Source organism: Gopherus flavomarginatus, chromosome 9, assembly GCF_025201925.1.
Source record: "Gopherus flavomarginatus isolate rGopFla2 chromosome 9, rGopFla2.mat.asm, whole genome shotgun sequence".
Classification (NCBI taxonomy): Eukaryota; Metazoa; Chordata; order Testudines; family Testudinidae; genus Gopherus; species Gopherus flavomarginatus.
Window position 1 is genome coordinate 61,844,666 of NC_066625.1, and position 22,253 is coordinate 61,866,918.

Sequence of the window (22,253 nt, forward strand, 5' to 3'; positions counted from 1 at the left end):
TGTATCATCAAATCAAATAGTTTGAAAACAATTCATGCACTAAAATATGTTCTGACAAAGTGGTTTGAACCACTTCAAGTAATGAACGCATTTATAAAGTTCAATTTGTTTGCACACAAAAAAGTGAAGTTCATCCAATAAACTATTCACTATGAATAATTTGCCCAGTTTCCTTTACAGTCCTGTTTTTTTCTGAATGTTTTTGCATATGTTATCCTATGATGGGTCTTTGTATGTAGTAACACTTATTATTAATGTCATCTTAAAATTCCCACTATAAGCAACTATAAACAGAGGCTTATAACTTTGCCAAAGTATAACCACTTAGGCTAAACTTTTCCATGCTGAGTGTCTGCCTTAGGCTGAATTCTTTTGGCAAATATCAGCTAAATTTGTTTGGCTGTTTCTGAGAATGAAGCTGGGTGGACTTGTATTGTTTGCCCATGTTAAAAACAATTCTAGTGATCTCTTCTTGGAGAAGCTCTAACACCCTTATGCTTTGGATCAGGGATTTGAAATTTGGCAGGGCTGGCCTTAGTGTCAGAGAAGTGCCTTTTGCCATCCTATCTAAATCCACCCAAATTTTGCAAAGTTCTAAGCCTTTGAAAAATCACTGTTCGCACATGCCCAGGGCCAGGCAACCTTAATTATGGTATTTCCTAACTTGCAATCTTAATAGTGTTCTTGTAACATAGTTTTCAGTTCACCGGCAGAGCTGGAATCTTTAAATCCACCCGCCAAACCTCTGCCACTTGAGGTAACAGCATAAGTGATAGCAGTAGCAGGCTGTCATTCTCTGTGTGGACCAGCACTGGGGAGAGGGAGAGGGGATGAAGCACACGCTTTGCCATGAGCAAACATGAACTGCAATTTTTGTAAAGACTTGGATAAAGCGTTTTTTTTTCCCCTAGCCTTATTCTTGGAAATTCCTGAACCATTTTGGCTAAAATTTATCAAACATCTTGACAGTCACCCAACATGTGAAATTTCAGCTCAAATGATTATAGTTTGCCAAACTTCTAGGTAACCAAAAACAAGCTCTTATCATGGCAAGTGTTAGTTTAATCTTATGCATAGGCAGTGCTAGCATCCCTGCCTATATCGTCTAGTGAATAATGCACAGTTAAATAGATCATCACATTAAAAAGTATTTTTTCCTGGTGCAGATTTTTCAATATGTTTTCCCACATTTTTGCATTACTAATGTAAAACAAGTGTTGAAATATGAGTTTAACTGGGGCAGGCTTGAAAACTAACAGTGTTTAACACGTAGATAGTACTTTCCTCTTCAGAGTGCCTTGCAAACATTAATTCATCTTTGCTGTCTCCTACCCAGCTGTGAAGTAGGTAAGTGTTATTAATTATCCTCGTTTTACAGATGGGCACACTGCGGCAGAGATTAGGGGATTTTTCTAAAGTCACAGAGGGAGTCATTCTGAGAGCTGGATTTAGAATTCAGGAATTCCTAGCTGCTAGTCTGTTGTTCAAACCAGTAGACCATGTTTACCTTTCCAAGAAGAAATGATTAGTGGTTTTGTGGGGGCAAAAAAAGGTGTTTAGTCACTGCTTAATGGGATATTGTTCTGAATGCTACAGTTATATGAAACTTATGACTTGCATTACTGTCTCATGTATAGTTGTCATAACATATTCCCAGATTTGGACCTTAGTGTCCAAAATATGGGTGTTAGCAGGAAAACCTCCAAGCTTAGTTACCAGCTTGGACATGGTAAAGCTGCCACCACCCAAACAATTAGAGTGTTTTGGGGCACTCTGGTCCCCCCAGCAACCTTCCTGGGGACCCAAAGACCCAAATTCCTTGAGTCTCACAACAAAGGGGAATAAACCATTTCCCTTCCCCCTCCAGGTGTTCCCTCCCTGGGTTCCTGGAGAGATACACAGAGCAATCTCCGTGAATCTAAACAGAGGGACTCCACCCTCCCAGTTTCCAGTCCTGGAAATACAAGTACTTCCCCCTTCAGCCAGAGAGTATGCAAAGTCAGGCTAGTAAATCTAACACACACAGATCTCCCCCTGACTTCTTCCTCCCACCAACTCCCTGGTGAGCTACAGACTCAATTCCCTGGAGTTCCCCACTAAAGAAAAACTCCAACAGGTCTTAAAAGGAAAGCTTTATGTAAAAAGAAAGAAAAATACATAAAAAATGGTCTCTCTGTATTAAGGTGACAAATACAGGGTCAATTGCTTAAAAGAAATGTGAATAAACAGCCTTATCCACAAAGAATACAATTTAACACATTCCAGCAACTACACACATGTAAATACAAAAAAAACAAACCTATCTTTGTACTTACAACTTGGAAACAGAAGATTAGAAAGCTGGAGATAGAAAAATCACTCTCATAGCCGAGAGGGTCAGACCCAAGACAAAGAACAAAGAACTCACACTCAAAACTTCCCTCCACCCAGATTTGAAAAAGTCTTGTTTCCTGATTGGTCTTCTGGTCAGGTGTTTCAGGTTACTCCTTTCCAGGTGAAAGAGACATTAACCCTTAGCTATCTGTTTATGACATGCCCCCCAAATTGCAGACAGTGGGGAACCTCACTGGCGGCGATTTCCTCCTAGAACTTTAAAATAAACAGATTAATATAACACATGCACCTTTACATATACCACTAAGTATATAAGTAACAGACTTTTACATTTTAAGAACACTTTTTAACTACTGGATTCTGGGAAACTCTCACGGGAGAGTGCATCAGCTACTTTGTTAGAAGCTCCTGAGATGTGCTGAATTTCAAAATCAAAATCTTGGAGAGCTAAACTCCAACGAAGAAGTTTCTTGTTGTTCCCCTTGGCAGTATGAAGGCACTTTAGCGCAGCATGGTCAGTTTGTAGCTGGAACCGCCGTCCCCAAACATATGGGCGTAGCTTTTTCAGGGCGTACACAATGGCATAGCATTCCTTTTCACTGACTGACCAGTAACTTTCCCTCTCAGACAGTTTTTTGCTGAGAAACACGACAGGATGGAAGTTGTGATCCGTTGCTTCCTGCATGAGAACTGCTCCTATACCACGCTCAGATGCATCCGTGGTTACTAGGAATGGCTTGTCAAAGTCCGGGGCCCTGAGCACAGGGTCAGACATGAGCGTTGCCTTAAGTTGGGTAAAGGCCTTTTGACACTCATCAGTCCACTTAACTGCATTTGGCTGGGTCTTTTTGGTCAGGTCGGTCAGTGGGGCAGCGATTTGGCTGTAGTGTGGTACAAATCGCCTGTAGTACCCGGCCAAGCCTAAGAAGGATTGGACCTGTTTGTTTGACTTTGGGACAGGCCACTTTTGGATAGCATCCACCTTGGCCTGTAGGGGGTTTATGGTTCCTCAACCCACCTGGTGACCCAGGTAAGTCACTCTGTTTTGGCCTATTTGACACTTTTTGGCTTTAACAGTTAGTCCGGCCTGCCTGATGCGCTCAAAGACCTTTTCCAGGTGTAGTAGGTGTTCGGGCCAGGTGTCTGAAAAAATGGCCACATCATTGAGGTATGCAACTGCATATCCTCCCAGTCCTGCTAGTAGACCATCTACCAGCCTCTGGAAGGTGGCGGGTGCATTTCGAAGGCCGAAAGGAAGGACATTGAATTCATACACCCCTGCATGGGTGACGAATGCTGACCTTTCCTTGGCAGGTTCATCTAGCGGTACTTGCCAGTACCCCTCAGTTAAGTCTATTGTAGAGATGAACTGGGCACGTCCTAACTTCTCCTATAGCTCATCGGTGCGTGGCATTGGATAGTTGTCTGGATGAGTTACCGCATTTAGCTTACGATAGTCCACGCAAAAGCGTATTTCCCCATCTGGTTTGGGTACCAGAACCACTGGAGATGCCCATGCACTGGTAGATGAGCGGATTATACCCATCTGTAGCATGTTCTGGATCTCCCATTCTATAGCAGCTTGGGCATGAGGAGACACCCGGTAGGGTGGGGTTCTAATTGGGTGAGCATTACCTGTGTCAATGGAGTGGTATGCCTGGTCAGTCCGTCCTGGGATGGCTGAGAACAAAGGGGCGAAGCTAGTGCACAGCTCATTGATTTGTCGCTGCTGCAGACGTTCCAGGATGGTTGAGAGGTTCACCTCTTCCACGCCACCATCTTTTTTTCCTTCGTAGTAGACACCGTCAGGCCACTCAGCATCATCTCCCTGGACTGTAAACTGACAAACCTGTAAGTCTCGGAAATAGAAAGGCTTGAGAGAATTAACATGGTACACTCTGCGCTTTAGTGAGGAATTGGGAAATGCTATGAGGTACTTCACAGTTCCCAGGAGCTCTTGGACCGTGAATGGCCCTTCCCATGATGCTTCCATTTTATGGGCCTGTTGCGCCTTCAAGACCATAAGCTGGTCTCCTACCTTGAAGGAACGTTCTCTGGTATGTTTGTCATACCAGGCCTTTTGCTCTTCCTGAGCATCCTTTAGGTTCTCTTTAGCAAGCGCTAAAGAGTGTCGGAGGGTGTTTTGTAGGTTGCTTACAAAGTCCAGAATGTTAGTTCCTGGAGAAGGCGTAAACCCCTCCCATTGCTGCTTCACCAACTGTAATGGCCCCTTAACCTCGTGGCCATCCCACTGCTACCACCATGTCATAACATATTCCCAGATTTGGACCTTAGCGTCCAAAATATGGGTGTTAGCAGGAAAACCTCCAAGCTTAGTTACCAGCTTGGACCTGGTAAAGCTGCTACCTCCCAAAAAATTAGAGTGTTTTGGGGCACTCTGGTCCCCCCAACAACCGTCCCTGGGGACCCCAAGACCCAAATTCCTTGAGTCTCACAACAAAGGGGAATAAACCATTTCCCTTTCCCCTCCAGGTGTTCCCTCCCTGGGTTCCTGGAGAGATACACAGAGCAATCTCCGTGAATCTAAACAGAGGGACTCCACCCTCCCAGTTTCCAATCCTGGAAATACAAGTACTTCCCCCTTCAGCCAGAGGGTATGCAAAGTCAGGCTAGTAAATCTAACACACACAGATTTCCCCCTGACTTCTTCCTCCCACCAACTCCCTGGTGAGCTACAGACTCAATTCCCTGGAGTTCCCCACTAAAGAAAAACTCCAACAGGTCTTAAAAGGAAAGCTTTATGTAAAAAGAAAGAAAAATACATAAAGAATGGTCTCTCTGTATTAAGGTGACAAATACAGGGTCAATTGCTTAAAAGAAATATGAATAAACAGCCTTATCCACAAAGAATACAATTTAACACATTCCAGCAACTACACACATGTAAATACAAAAAAAACAAACCTATCTTTGTACTTACAACTTGGAAACAGAAGATTAGAAAGCTGGAGATAGAAAAATCACTCTTATAGCCGAGAGGGTCAGACCCAAGACAAAGAACAAAGAACTCACACCCAAAACTTCCCTCCACCCAGATTTGAAAAAGTCTTGTTTCCTGATTGGTCCTCAGGTCAAGTGTTTCAGGTTACTCCTTTCCAGGTGAAAGAGACATTAACCCTTAGCTATCTGTTTATGACAATAGTATAAGAGCCTCTGTAAAATAATGAGGCTCCTGTATAATAATACATTAATTGGTACTGTGACGTTCCTCTCTGGTGTTATCTGGACCGGAGAACTGCTAGGTCACTCCAATCCTTGACTCTGGGAGCCTGCCTTACCCTGCTCTGCTGTGAGAACCCCCACTCCTGAGTTGTTCACGCACAGCCTCTGGCATGTAAGCTGCTTCTTGGCTTATGTAACTGAATGACACTAGCCAATATCTCGAGGTCCCAGACACAACCCTTGGAACCTCTGTCTTGCAGTGTCCAGTTATGCCTGCGTGACGCTGCCATCTTATATAAGTTTGTCAATTTAACAAAGAAATTGATACGTACCAGGCTTGTTATCCCAAGGGGAGTCACTGACATACTTGAAACCAAATGCGCTGCATCAGGTAGAATAAACAAACAGATTTATTAACTATAAAGAGAGATTTTAAGTGATTATAAGTCAAAACATAAGAAATGAAATAAAAGCAAAACACATTCTGAGCTGATCTTAACACTTTCAATGCCCTTACAAACTTAGATGCTTCTCACCATAGGTTGGCTGGTTGCTCTTCAGCCAGAGACTCCCCTTTGATCAGCACTTCAGTCACTTGGTATGGTGTCTGTTGATGTAGGTGGAAAAGAGTGAGAGAGAGAGAGAGCATGGCAAATGTCTCTCCCTTTTATCATGTACTTTTTTCCCTCTTGGCTTTGCCCCCTCCCCTTCAGAGTCAGGTGACCATTACCTCTTTGCAGTTCCAAACTGACCAAAGGAAGGGGGATGACTCCCTCGAGAATCTGACAGATTCTTTTGTTGCTACCTAGGCCAGCGTCCTTTGTTCCTGCGAGGCTGGGCTGGGTTTGTCCCATACCTGCCCTGATGAGGTGTGAACTGCTTCTTTGTTCTTGGAGAGTTTTTGCCTGGGCTTGCTTTAAGCCATGAGGATATATTTTCAGCACCATAACTGTATACATAAAATTATAACCGATAACATTACTATAACAATTACTATAACATCACTATAACAACCAGGCTCAGTGCATCATGAGCCTTCTGAATACACTCAACATGACAAATTTTGCATTGGATACCACACAATCATTTTACAAAGATGAACATGGGGGTGTAGGGTGTTCCCCGAGGTACAGAGAGTCACAGGTACATTTAAATGTTCAGGCACCCATTCTCTAAAACCTCTGCCACTTTTAACAAAAACAACTAGAAAATGTAATATATGATGATGACAAGTTGGCCAAATCAATGCATGAACAGGGCTTAGAAAAAATCCTTCCCTGATATACAATAGTTGAATGAAATATCAAAGAACACAAAGGAAAAAGGAACACAAACACTTGAACTCTCCCCTTGCAGAGACAAATACTCGTAACAAATTGTAAATGAGCACTATATATACAACAGTAATCAAAGAAAATCTGTTTGGCAAAGAAATCTAGTAGCCAAGGAAATAATCAGAGTACATTGCCAAAAAAAAAGTGATACTGCATCTTTGGTGCCAATAATGAGAAACTTTTCCTTGTAAGTAAAAATATTCCATGGAAAATTCAGTTCTGCTCATATGTATCAGACATGAAGATCCTGTTGTTTTACAGTTACATTTTCACTAATAAACAGTTGCAATTAGGAGAGAATTTGGGACAGGAACAAATTTGTTTCATAATTATTTCTAAATTCATAATTCCTTTAAAATTTTACTATGAGACTTGAAACTGTCTTTAGACTTTTTTCAACACCAAAGAATTAGGTTTTCCCCTCACTTAACACTGCCTGCTGAAACCCACATGTAGCTCTGATAATGTTGAGTAGTGACTGGTATAAATTATATAAATAATGTCAGGGTCCATTTACTTTCTCCATCCATTTTTTTATGGCTTGTTTATTTCAAGAAATCTTGCATCTGTCTTTGCAGCATTTGCACCTATCCCATTTGGAGGAATTTACTTGCCACTGGAAGTTCCACCTAACCGATGTCACTGCTCACCTCTTGTCCTGGCTTACGATCAAGCGCATTTCTCTGCTCTGGTATCCATGGAACAAAAAGATCAACAGAGAGAACAAGGTATGGCTGAGAAATTTCCTGTCTAGTCAATATTTTCTGGTGAAGTGGAATGTGAAGTGCTAATTGCTGTTTTTATCTATCTAAAAGGAAACTGCACCCATTGGATTTTACTGGGTAGGCTCATTTTAATCATCTAAGAACAAGACTGGAGCCAAGAGCTCCTGAGTTCTAATCTTTGCTCTAATACTGATTCTCTCTCTCTGACATTGTGCTCTTAACCCCTTTGTGTCAGCTTACATATATGGAAATGAGATACTACTTCTTACCTGTTTTTACACTAGGGATCCTTAAGGCATTCATTAATTAGGGTTAGTAAAGTGTCCTGAAGATGAAAAGTGGGTCACGCACTTGTGACTGAAAGCTTACACACGGTATGCCTACACTGCGATGAGGAGGTATGATTGCGGCTCATGGAGGAGCTCATAGCCAAGTTAGTTTTGATCTAGCTAGATCAAAGCTAGCTCTAGTACCAATAGCAGTGTAGTCAGGACAGAATGGGTGGTGGCCCAGGCTAGTCTCCTTAGTACAGCCCTGCCCAGGACCTTGGCTAAATGGCTAGAAGTTGGACCATGCTAGCTATGGCTACACTGCTGTTGTTACTGGAGCTAGCTTTGGTCTTGCTGTGTGCTACAGTCACACCTCCTGACTGAGGTGTAGACATACCCCTAAAGAAAAGTATCTTTTGAGTTGTGTATTAAACATATTTTTCCTTTTAAAAAAAAAAGTTAAAACTTTGATTTCTAATCCACTTGCTGACAGCTGTTCTTCTGCAAAAAAAAAAAAGAAAAAAAAAAAGAAAAGCTGTATAAAGATATTTTACCATAGGTTTGTATGCCAGGTTTCAGTCTTTGAAATATTGGGCTAAGAATGAGAAGAATCTTGGGGACAGATTCAATCCTACATCAAGAGTCGAGGAGCTGGTCATGGCTCCCTGACCCTGAATGCCGATCTGCACCAGCCTCAACGCTGCTTAGGGTATCTGCTCAGCTAATCGAATGGAAGTCTCTAGTGTAGGGTCCTTAATGGACCATATGCTATTGGAGGATAGGACGAATTCCACCACGTCTTTTCCACAGCACAAACCCTATTCTTGGGGTGATGGGATCGCTAGTGCAGACCTAAATGCACACACAATCACCAAATCCATACGGGCAGTGATGACCACTTGGACACGGATGTACCTTGAGAATTTCTAATTGAATTTTTGGAGGGAATGGTTGGGGGAGTTACAATACACTATCATGAATAGGAAAAATTTGGTTAAACATTAAACAATACTGGTTTTCCCCAAACAGCCACTAGATAGAGGCAATATTTTATACTGAACTCTAAAATTTTCATATGAAATAGCTCTTATGAAAATATCAAGTTGCTCTTCTACAGATGGTAATTATTTTTAGACATTGAAAGTTTAACCAGTTAGCCACCAGCAGCAACTCTTCACCATTCTAAGTGACACGTACAAAGATATCCTCCTGACATTAGTGCTACAGAATTCATTTCAAACCTCACTTCATCTGATCCCTGACAGTACATGTTCGGTGCCATTTAATTGTGAAAGATGCAGTTTTCCTCAAAGCTGATTGTTATGCTGTCTATAGTGGCTCATGACCATGAATGACTACCTCAGGGCAGACTGTCAAAAACAGGACAGACACCCCCAAACTAGTGATTTGTTTTATATTTAGATTTCACCAAGCCAATAACATATGTGAACTCCTGGATCACTTTAACAGTCTCGCCATGGAGTTACAGACAGTTCCCTTAGACTCTTCAGTCTATCTTGCCACAAAAGCAAAGTGGACTTAGTGATAAATGGTGACTTACACCAAAAATCACACAATATTCAGGTTGCTTCCAGTGTTATAAGAAGCACACAAGATCTTTTATAGAGGAGAAGGCAAAAACACCCCATTTATTGAGAATACAGCAGTTAGCATATGTTTTCAGTTATACACACACACACAGTCCTGCCAGTTGATGTTTATCGTTACCAGTCCAGAGTCTGGCTCAATCTAGTGGCCATCCAGATTGGTTGCAGAGGGGAGCAGGGCTCTGTCGGTCGCAATCCGATGCTCCTGGAGTGTGGCAAGACGAACCCAAACCCCATGACAAAGCACCTCGTTCTTATAGTCTTTTTTCTCTGTTGAAGTGTATGGATTTTGCTGTACCAGTTTATGACCAGTTACCCCTTAATTGGCATTATCTTTTGATGTAAACATTCCAAAACACCTTCGAGAGGGTCATCCTGTCCCGGATTTGATTTAATCAATTGTCTTTAGGTGTGCCAGCCTCCACCTCAGGGTCATCAATCTGCCCTTCCTCAATCCCGGGTGCTCGTTGATGGTTCTCTGCCATCAATAAGTCTTGATAAGTGTCTTCACTCCTGCTTTCTTGACCCTCTGGTTAACAATTGCCTTCCCACCTTATCTTTTCCTGATGCATGCATTCCTCATTCACACAAACAGTCTTTTACAGAGACCTTTGAGAATCCAAATAGCAATATTTTATATCGAGCAAAAAGACATTATAAATTAAACCTTGCTAAGTTTTATAACCAAAACAATTCATATTGAGGCCCAGGACTTCAACGTTCCTCTAATCTACTTACAATAGACACAATACAGGATCCTGTCTCTTACTAACTAAACCTTAAAACAAAGAATTAAAAAGGGCCCAATTTGTAATCCAAATGGGAAACAGAATCTGATAGTCCCAGAGGGTCATTCTTTTCTGCTATTCAACAAGGGTGACTGGCAGGATGAAATCAAATCATACATTAATTTTCATAGTACAATTATAAAATCTTGCTCCTATACCTGTTCAAAAAGGCCAGTCATTTACCCTAGATCAGTTGATACCCTACATCTTACACCAAAGACAACTCCTGTAGGCAATCCTGTAGTAAACTATCTAAAGGTTTATTAATTAGGAAAAGAAATGAGTTATTGACAGGTTAGAACAAGCAAACATATACACACAAATGAGTTATCCTCTAAATCCCAAAAGTGACAGAGTTGTAGTGATCTGTCATTTCAAAGTGTTTTTTAGGGCAGACCCCAGAGGTAACCCCCAGGATCTCTGGTTTCACTTTGGTTTCTCTGGCCCTGTGAGAGTTCAAACAGCAAGGAGATGAAAAATCTTCATATCAGCTATTTTTATTTCCCTCTTCCAGCGTTCAAAGCAATGCGGCAAGGCCTCCTGCATGTACTTCTCCATGGATGGATAGGGCAATTAACAAAGCTTTTGTCTTATAATGGCCCACTTAAATTTTGATAGCCCTCCTGGATGGGCAGAGGGAACCATTCCAGTGCCTGGGTTCATGAGTTCAGAGCAAACATTTTGCAAAGCTATAAAGCAAAACTTACATCTTTTCTTATAGCCTCGAACACTGACATTACAGGTGAGATAAATGCATGCAGCAACTTACAAGCATTTCATAGAGACTGAACACATTGTTATAAGATAATAGCTATTATGAGCAAAACTAACATATAGGTGAACTGCTGTGGTCTTCAGCTATGAGTTGGCAGTTCTTAGCTAATGCCTGCAGCTTGGAAAAGAGCTGGCATCTGGTTAATGGTGCAAATGCAGTTTTCCTCAAATTTGATAATGGATACCTGCTTTTGTTATAATGAAAAGGGACTCTATTAATTACAGCTTGACAGATCAGTACAATACAATTTTACAAATATCTTTGTACATATAGAATTTTCACACACAAAACTCTTCATCTATGTGAAGAGGGTGAAATTCACCCCCATTCAGAAGGTCAGCATAATGCCAATGTACTAGTTACTCCTACTTAAGTCCTCAAATATGTAATAAAAATGGGGAGTCTTTTGTTTATGAAATAATATAAATGGTTTTTCCTCCAATGGGAGCCATCAAATACATTCTAATATCTTTTGCAAAATGTACAGAAATTATTTTGTTATTCTTTTTTATAAATTTTGGTCTGAACTCTTAAATCCTGGAAGCTAAGTCATCCACAGATAGAGGCCACTTTTGAAAATTTGGGCATATTTTCCTCAACCTTTTTACTCGACCCAGAAACATTTGCTGCTGGCTGATCACTAGAAATAAATAATGTGACAAAAGAAGTTATCACATTAAAAGTCTAAGACAACTTAGATTGGGAGCTCTTTCAGGGAGGGACTCTTTTTATGTTCTGCGTTTAGAACTTACACAGTGAGGTCCACTGGGGATCTTAGGCATTATGGGTAATACAAATAATAACTAATAATAATAATTACAAAGTTTTGTGGCAACATCATGACAATTAAAATTGTTTCCATTCATGTATACTTGCACTATTACAAATTGCTACATATGTGTATTAAAGGATCAATCCCGCAAATACTTGCTATTGGGCATAGCACTAGCTATTATGATTGGTCCCACTGAAGCCAAATCACACTAGTCAGCATTATGCCCAGTGGCAAGTGTTTCCAGGATCTGCCCCTACTACTGTGGAAGAAACAGTATGATATTTTATTACATTAACTGAAAAAGAGTATGTTGCGTAATTAACATTGTATCATGCAGAAACAAGGGCAGAATTAAGGTTGTGTGTGAAATGTTGATTTTTGTCATTTTCTGACTTTTGAATGCTTAAACAGGCCTACTCACTGTACACTTACTTGTAGACATGCTTGGATGGAATATAAACTAGAATGGTTGTCTTTTCTACTGTGGGCCAGATCATGGTCACTACTCCAGGTGCTTTGTGACATTCCATCAGCACAAAGCACCTGGTCTTGTTCGCTTGAGGAGTCTTCCTGTGGTAACTGGGCTATTGTGCAATTTGAAAGACACCTCTACCTGCAAAGAAACTGTCCATGGAAAGTTTCATTGTATGAAGTTGAACTAAATACAATCCATTACTCTAGAGGCTTGGTGTTTCATTAGAACCACCTCCCCCTCTTATATTCTTTATCAGTGGTGGGAAGAAGTATTTCTAACTAGACAGATCAAAGATCAGCGAAACAAACACCGATTCACTACTGGTGGAATAAATAGTGGTTTATAAATAGCAGTTCAGTTGTGAATAATTAACCTAGGATGGCAAATATTTGCTTAATGAAGAATCTACCCAGAGAAACAACCACAAAAATCCGTTTATAATGGTGATAGATCTTTGTTCTCAAGTGCCCAAATTACTGTCTGCCTGGGGAATGGGCTCTGTCATTCACCCCTTAAGATGGTTCACTTGGAGACCTCACAGAGCAGATGGAGGATTTCAACAGTCTAATGACTGACTTTTGAGGTAGCTGGTGGATGTGATTGTTACTAAAGAGGGCTCTCTTACCCTTCTCCTTTGATCTTCACACAATAATATTATGTGTTAGGATGAGACACAATAATAACAGAAGATAATACAAAAGCCACAAATGTGAAGCCAAACACTGGGGGCATTTTTTTTGTTTGTTTTTTATTTGAATGTGAAAGCCCCAGTGTTTTTGTAGCACAAAGGTGGTAGATTCCGATCTGAAGTTGATTCCCTCTCTTCATCAGATCAGTTTCAAGTTATTTGAAGATACTTTTCTTGGGGGCATCAGGATGAGACAACTAAAAATGGGTCTCTTGATTTCTAGACTGTTACTGTGAAATAAGCAACTGTCACATTGAAATTCTTTTAATCATGAGTGTTTAGCTGATTATTCCTAAAAGCCTTTATTCATGAATTTGTCAGTTCAAAGGCACAGTAACTCTTTTTATGAAGCCTGATTTCCTGTAAATGTATAAATGTAATGGCTCTACTCCCAACATAGCTCAAAGCATCCTTTGATTTAAATGTTACAAGGAGACACTATGAAGTAAATAGCTCCTGTTATTCTGTGTAGCCACCCCACAAATTCTCAGATCAGTTTAGAAAGATTAGTGTTAATTACTTGACCCGGTCTGTGAACTGTTGGGGAAACCAGAAAAGTGGACAGTTGCATTTATTTTAATTGATTTGCAGTTGTTTTTTCACATTAGTATGCTAGCTGTAACTGTGTTTGTTTTTCAAAGCTTTCCAACTGTATTTATTTACTAGTGATACCTCAACAAAAGAGAGACCAAAAAAACAAACCTCCAAAATTTTGTTTAGGCCTGGCCTGGCCTTGGCAAAGGCATTAATGCTGTAAGTGTAAAAATGTCAAATATATAAAGGTTTTAATATAGTTCTCTTAACCAAAGCAAATTTCAGTCGTAATCCTCTTAAAAATATTACAGATTAAACTGTAAGGATGTAGCCACTGCTGCTTTGGTAGAAAAACATGGCCTTTCTGAAATTTCTCTTCTATGTCATTTAGTTCTGCTGCATTGATTCTATACAGCTTTGCTGCTACTCTCTGTTTTGGCTAATTCTCAAGGATGAGCACTCCAGTAGGCAGCTGCATCTCACTGATTAGTGTAATCACCTCTGTGGAGGCTCCACTGAATATGTATAAAATTTAAGGGGAAAGAAACTGTCATTGCCTTTCCCCTATCTCATTCCTTCCCCTCTTCCTGTCCCTCTGCCTCCAAGCTCCCCCCCGACACACACACAGACACACACACACACACTCACTCACTCACTCACTTTTCTTTCACTTGCTCTGAAGGAGATGGATGTCAAGATTCTGACAGAGTTTGGAAAATTGTCCTTGACATTTACAGTTTAAAAAAAAAAAGCAGCACTAAAAAGTGAAGAATTCTAGAAGAAGCACAATAAATATTAAGTCTGCTTTGGTTGGTGTTAATTTTGAAATGGTTAGTTAAGTGACAAGAAGTGAAGGGGAAGCATGGCTACGAGTTGATTGGAGTATAGATGAAAGCCTCATAGCTCCAGGATATTAAGTGGAGGATATTCAGGTGCTCCTAAGCATATTATTTTTAAAAATATTTTTTAAAAGTAAAAGGAGCGACGTTTAGTATCTTCCATGAGATTTTGGCATTAAAGCTTAAATGTTTCATTTGTGGATAACAAGTGGCCCAATAATAAACTAGTTGCAAAACCAACAATCCTGCAGGTTGTGATTTGTGGCAAGCAGACAATGTGGATTTACTAGGCAACATTCCCACATGAGTATCTGTAAGTACAGTAGACAAATGGAAGCAGAACTTCTGGTTCCATTACCACCTGATTCATCATGTGACTTTGGTCAAGTTACATAGCTATTTTGTATCTGTTTGCCAATCTGTAGAATGAGTACAATAATACCTACTTCCCTAGTGTTGCAAGGGTTAGTTAATGTTTAGGAAGAGTTTTGAGATCCTTGGATGACAAGATCCAGTCCGATCTCCCAAAGTGAAAATTATTTTCACTAGAATTATTATACCTCAGCAAACAAATACATTTAGGCTGAGATTTTTCAATGACGCACAGGGGATTTTGGAGTTCAGTTCACATTAATGCATCTAAATTATTTAGGCAGTTTTGAAAATCTCAGTCTAGGTTTTTGAATACTTTCAGGTATACTTTATTTTAAAAAAGGAGTAAGTTTAAAATTGCTATTGAAATGATGCATTTTTACACTGGACTTGGTGGCTTTCAAAGACCAACACTCTTACAGAAAATGTCTATAGACAGAAAGCTCTTACCTATATTTTTTAAAGGATTCCTTTCCCTTTAAGATGCACTATGTTGGAAAGCTGATTTAAGTGTGTATAACCATTGATTCAAAATGTATCTTGTCCAACTGTATTCCTGCATAATGCTGCTCCAGTACCATCATTGGAGAAAAGATGCATAATTTTGGATTTCTTGTGCATAAAATCAAAGTTGTAGCTCTAGCCTGCTGTGAATAAATCATATCTAATTAAGCTTCTAGTTCTGCTTTCAAATCAGAATCACAGCTAATCAAAAACATATCAAGTTAGGAGGAAATCAACTGAACTCAGACTTGTGTTTGTTCCTATTGTGTTGGAGGGAAACGTATTTACTAAGGAAACAGGGAGAGTTATGAGGTCAGGTTGGTGCTCTGCAGGTGATATGTGCTAGGAGAAATGAGTTTGAATCCCAGATACTGTTTCTCATTCACTGACAAAGCTGCAGAGGTGTTTGAACCTTCCAGAGGAAGGTAGATACCCCTGTTACACAACAACAAAACCTGCTGGCTTTTCAAGTCTCTAATATCTTTCTGCTTGGAAGATAATCATGCTACAAAAATGCACAAGTTGCAGCTGGAGAAGAGGATGTTTATAAAAAGGAGGGTGAGAAGGAAAAAAAAACTTTTATTACACACCTTCTTCGAACATCTTCATCCAAGACTTGAACATCCAGTCATGTCCTCCTGTGTAGAAGTTTGGGTGAGGTTGTACAAAAGGGGACAGTGTCATACGGTGGCTTTGTGCAGTATTGAAGAAACACTTGGTATTAGAGAGCAGTGCTAAAAACATAATATAGAAATGAAAAAACTGAATCTAAATATCAAGAGTATGATGGGGAAATCAATTCAGTAAAATCACTGAGCCTTAAGTGGCACCAATCTTTGATTTCCTTTTTCCTCCTACATTGAGCACCTGGTCTCCAATGGCTTATGTTTAAGGGATTTTTCAGGTAGGTGCTTAGCAACTAGTTTGGCCTTTGCAGGGAATTGCATTGTGCATAATGGACATGGCAGCTGTCTCGCAGCTCACCAACAATAACAACCAGTAGCCAGTCAATCCCTGTGAGAATTCTGTTCACAAAGGAGCCATTTCCTAAAGAGTCCCAAGGTACCATTCGAAAATCCTCTCTGAAATGAAAGTCTGCAAAGCAAATGCATACAATGAGCTCATCTAAGCAGAATAGAGATGCAAGTTTTGAATATATCTTTAATGTTACCATTTCATTACAGAGGTTTGTAGGAGGTCTGGTGTGTGTTAGCCAGTTACTGACTTCAATAGATATTTGTATAAATTACCAGTTGTGGTGCAGCTTCTGGATTTTAATACATATCTCCATCTTAAGCTTTTTTTCTTTATAGTTTTTTAGTTCTTGCTTTGATTTTATCTGATACATGATGAGGAGCAGAAAGACAGTTCCTGAGATAAGGGGACTCTCACCCATTCAGGGCTTTGAAGGTGAGCTTGAGCGCTTTGAAATGGACCCACTGGCAGCCAATGTACCACACAAGATACTGGTATGAGGTATTCATACAATCGGCTCTACTTAGAACAAGGGTTGCTGTTTAGGATTAATTCAAGGGGGAAAGAGTTATATTCATATGAGGGTAATAAATATATGGGTTGTGGTTCGTACATCTACTTCCTAGAGGAATGAACAGAATAGCTGAGCAAGCCAAAGGTGAGAGACATCCCTGTCTGCCATTACTCCCTGGGTGTCTAGAAAAACTGAGTGGTGAAGCATGATTTTGCATCTGTGTGCCACTTTGATCCAGGTAACAGACTCCTGCAAAGGAGGAGCAGGTCACCTTTTCAGCTAGCTCCTCAAAATGCTGCACTCTTCCGAACTCATATAACTTCTGCCTTTAGCTTGCAGCTCTTCACCCTTTCCCCACCCCCACTCCCCTTATTCAAATACTGGATCAGTAGGGAAATTACAGCATGCACATTTATTAAGATGGGGCATAGAGCTAAGTGCCATCTGCATACTGATGGTAACATCAGAGCCTGTAGAATCTTTCCTGATGGCCTTAGGAAGATCATGAATAAGAGAAACGATAGGATCAGTTCCTGTGGGATTCACCACGTGAAGGTCTTTGAGGGAAGAGGGAATAATTTCATCTGAAAGAAGAGAGCAGAGTCAGGTCTTGTAGATGGGTGAGCAGCACCTCACAGTCCATGGTGTCAGATTGTCCAATGGTCCAAGCGAGCTCACATTCACATTTGGCCTCTACATAGCTCTGACTGGGTCGTAGCCACATCCAGCCCTTTTCCGCAAGATGAAAAGTGCTAAGATGCAAAACCTCTGAAGGACAGGAAGGGGAAGGGTAGCATGGGAGAAGAGAACCTCAGCTCTCCAAGCAGGACATGAAGGGTCCTGATAGGAAGAAAGACAAGAATCTGGCTTAAAATCCACTGCCTGAAAGCCAGAAATTCTGAGCTAACGTGAACCTTGGACAGTTTGCTTCGTTCAGAGACCTACCACATTGAGCACCAAGAGATATGACAGGTCAATAGTACAAAGAGATGACATTCTTTGACATAAAAATATGTCAGCATACTCTCTGCTTACCAGTATAAGCTGTTTCTGTTTTCCTGTTAGTTTGAAGACATATTGGAAGTCTTCTTAATAAATATCAGTTTTAATTTAATCTTTTGTATTAAGTACAAACAGAAGTTCCTCTTGCCAAATGCTCTTGAGAACTGTCATGTGTCACATGTCAAGGATATTTACTGTTACCCTTTTTCTTCTTCCTGAAGCAAACTTGCTTAGGGATGAAGCTGTGTTAAGGGGATCAGTGAGTGGTTGTACTTTTGAAAGGAAATTGATCCTTTCCAATAAGTTGGTCCAATAAAAAATATTACCTCATCCCCCTGGTGTCTCTTTCTCCATTCATGTAATACTGCATTGTCATAGCTTTTATAAGAGCTTCTCTGTTGAGGAAAGCTAGATTCTCAGTGATTCCCTGTTTTTAGCAGCTGTGTACAAACATATTGAGTGTGCTCAACTTCCTCACAGTGCTTAAGTGCTTAACTACCTCATGGGGATATTGTAAGACTTAATTACATGTTTGTAAAGTGCTCTGAAATCCTTTCATGAAAGACGCTATGTAAGTGCAAAGGATCATTATTACTGTTATTTATTACTTCTAGGCACAATAGTCTAATTCTTGTAGTTTTTAGGGTTCATGCCCCAGTCCTCTCCCAGTCAGGATCTACAGTGTATAATTTAGGATATTAGGATTTTTCCTGAAAACTATCCAATAGGATAATAAGGATCTTTCACTGAAGGAAATAAGAACAAGTGGAAATTTTTACTTCTAAATTCGCACTAGGTAACATGACACATCAAAGTTAATTTGGGAAAAATATTTAAATTAATCAATTGTTCTAATGTTACCTTTATACAGATATAGTATTTTCTCTTGAGTTTATCCTCATCATCATAGTTGTGTTACTATTAAGCATGTTATATATTGTAGCTAATCAGAAAAAAGTTCATTGGTTAAATTGGAGACCATCTTTTTAATAAAGCTGGTTGTGCTTGTTCGAAATCTGCATTCTTGTACGCTTGTATTCCCATACGTAGTAATTGTACTAGAGAGCTAGTGAGTTGTTGTACAATTACAGGCCATCGTTAGGAAGCACAAAAAATAGAGAAGCAGATTGAGACTGTCCACAAACCAGCAGCACAGTCTGGCCTGGTTCTTGGTACTCTGTCAGTTCCTGTAAGGTAGAGCATTGGTTGGACAGCAAACTAAAGCATGTTTGTGTCGCATTCTGATCTTTGCATTTCTGAATGGGATCTCCAAAGGCTTGTAGCATAATTGTTACATGGCAGGATAGGTGTGTAGTTTTATGCATTTCACTGTTTGAATATTGCTTTGTCAATGCCACTCTGCAGTTATAATGCCTTATGCATGTGGTTAACTAGCAACCACCAGAATTTTGTTTACTGTAGTGCCCAGTGGTGGCTCAGGGAGCCCCCAAAATTGCAGTTTAAAAGGGGATGGGAGGAAGACACTAGCATGTACTTGTCACAGCTCACCTGAGTAAATTCTGCAAACAGGCTTACTCTCCTCCCAAGCCCATCACCGCCATGACAGCCACACACTCAGAAGGGTGATGAATGCTGCTGTTCAAATAAACTCCATTCTCTATGCGCTAATTACAGTACTCAGTAAATTAAACCCTTTAATGCCACCTAGTGACATATTACCGCTATTACAAGCTATTGTATGTTCCTGTTTCTCGTACATTGCCAAAATATTTTATTTTTAATAATTAGGTAACACATTTCCCTTGGTGGTGGTGAATATGATCTTGAATGATCAAAATGTTGGTATTAGATATAATATAAAATACTGTTTTTAGAGAGAAATAATCTTCTCTGGGCTGTTTCATGTAATTGTATTTGCATGCAAAAGGTGTGGGATAACTGAAAGCTGTTGAAGAACCCTATGGGCATCAATGTAATTTTAAAGATTGGGTTTGCTTGTGTATTGTTTCCCTCTGAAAAACATCTTCGGGATTTATTCTTTCTTATGCCCTAGACTGCTTCACTTAAATTGAATCATACAAGCAAAGACAGTGACAGGCTAATCACAGGGGCAGTTAAATCAAAGTAGTATTTAATATGACCTGGCTTTGTATTGCATGCTAGTGCAAGTCCGCATGTGGTTCAGCCAAGCAATGTTTGGCATAAATCTGAGGTGGTGGGAATGCTACACTATTCAGGCTCCAGTACAGCAGCCTCAGGTCTAATGTAGTATATACAACTTCCAGTGGTCTTCAGATATTATTGGGACAGCCAGGAATTAGATGGAAAGAGAGATGCTCCACTCATACCCATTTTTTCTTGCCACACTGGCAGCCAGGGCAGGGACTGAGTGATAGCCACAATGATGTACCATATCACCACAGGAACTCCCTATCTGAGGTAATCTTCCAAGGGCCAGATCCACCAGGCCATATTACCCCTAAATATGCACTGTGACTAATAAATACCAAAAAAAACATAAAAATTGTTCATAGTCCTATTGAGAATAGAGGGGATTTGTGCCTATCAACGTCTGTTAAGAATTGGGTTTGCGTTTTTTTTTAATTTTAAATAAATACAGTGTAATTATATGCTGTAATAAAGATTTCTTCTCTATATATGAATAGTATTGATCATGTAATTTGAGAGCTTTGGAAGAAAGATAGCTTTGATTTTGTTTTACTTGGACTACATAGTCTCACCAGATGAAATCTGGAGCTTTGACTTATAAGTAAAACTCCATTAGCATTTATAGGTGAAACCCCAGTGACTTATCATTTTGCCCTCATATACCTCGTATCTAAATTTGTTCAACTCCTCTACATATATGTTGCAAAATTTGTCAGTTACAGAGGAGATAAGAGTGGGTTACCTTGCTCACAGATCCCCAGGAGGAATCCTGTTTGTCTGGAGAGGATTTTAAAACATACTTTTTCACCAGTGGTTTCCCTGAAACACATTTTGACATGTCCTTGAGTTATCGCTTTGATCAACACATTGTGATAGTTCAATTAACTGTAAACTTGGTCCTATAGGGTGAAATATATCAGCTGGCTAGAACCTGCCAATAGTTTTGTCTCCTCACAGGCTGCTTATCCAGGTTTTTCGTCTTTGTTCATATATTCAGGAAAAAAAAAGAACATTTGCCAACTGGGGCAGAGACTGTTTCATGAGGCTTACCTAAGAGCTCCCACACTACAATGAAGTGCTTTGTCAACCAGCCAGCAGTGAAATGACTCCTCATAATCAGGTTGAAATAATAATTGTGACTTGTATGATAACAGTCCTTTGACCATGAAAGTTCACTGGAGAGAACCTATTTGGGCATGTTATTTTGCAAATAGCTTTAGAATACTTTAAAAAGTACAGTTGGAGGACATTGAACGCTGTCATTCATCGATAGCTGCAATGACTTTTGACCTGTCCAATCTGCAGCAGGGCTTGTTAACAGAGTTATAGCAAGGTTTCAGCTAGGACTGTTCAAAAAGAAAATCCTTGACCATACTGAAGCAGCGAACAACCACAAATTATGCAGGTAGGCAATTGCAGGGTACTTATTCACTCTAGAAATTAGTCTGAAGTGTCTTACTTACAGTCCTTGAACTTTACAATTGCTTCTGTCATACCAGAAGGTGGATCTCACCTACAGGAAATCAAAGTTACTGAATAGAATGTACCTTACAAAACAGGCAGCACAGTGAAATTTTAAAGATTCAAGGCTTAGCTATTAAATTGTGCATGAAGAGAGTAATATTCCCTCATCCTAACCTCAAACTACCCACAAGAATCAGTTTATGGTGTATATTCTCATCACAGGGCTGCAAAAAAATTCAGGTGAAAGGAGCTTCAGAAGCTGTGCATATTTATGGAGATGGTACAATATTATAACCCTTAATGTATCTGTTTACTGATTAAAATATTATTAGAGAGCCTCTGTCAGGACATTTTAGGCCAAATTTACAATTTGTGCAAGTAGCTTTTACAAATATCAATAAAAATGTTGTTTATAAAAACAGCTAATTTTAATGGATTTCTCTGAAATCTGTGTATGAAAACTGTTCATTGTAACCTGTCATTTTCTCTTACAAAGAAACCAAAAAAATCTAAATGTTTTTGTTTCTCAAGGTCCATTTACTTTCCGGGCAGGAACTAAATGACAATAGTAAAGGGCTTTTGGTTTCAAGCCATGTCGTGACGTCCCAACTCACAAATGACAATCTGTGCTCTGCAAGAGCATGCACCATCAGGACTGGACATGTGTTTATCCTTGGCTTAGTTGGGCTCTTTTCTTGCTTGCTTTCTGTAACGTGCTGATTTAATATATTTGTGAGGAGTATAATAAATCCTAAGTCCACAACAATTGCTTAATTAACTTAATTTGCATAGGTTTAATAAGTTCTGACTGCACTTTACTTTTTGGACTGTAAATGACACTCAAAACACATGGGACATGATTTTGTTTTCACTCCATCGTTGATGTTCCGCTGATATAATACCACAGAATTCAGTGGAGGTACCCCTGATTTACATCAGTGCCCATGAGATTGGGATCAGGCCCAG

The 22,253-nt window shown here is 39.9% G+C and overlaps 1 protein-coding gene across 9 annotated transcripts in view; it reads left to right on the plus strand.

Moving 5' to 3' along the window:
* The window catches only part of OTUD7A (OTU deubiquitinase 7A), a 260,695-nt gene that overhangs the window by 226,487 nt on the left and 11,955 nt on the right, over positions 1-22,253 (plus strand). For 7 of the 9 annotated variants that reach the window (XM_050966986.1, XM_050966987.1, XM_050966982.1 and 4 more), the window contains one exon: positions 7,430-7,579. In XM_050966986.1, the coding sequence (XP_050822943.1) occupies positions 7,430-7,579 (150 nt within the window). Of the gene's footprint in view, positions 1-7,429; positions 7,580-10,754; positions 10,895-20,820; positions 20,925-22,253 lie in introns of those variants that run through there. The other 2 variants (XM_050966990.1, XM_050966989.1) reach the window with 2 other exon arrangements.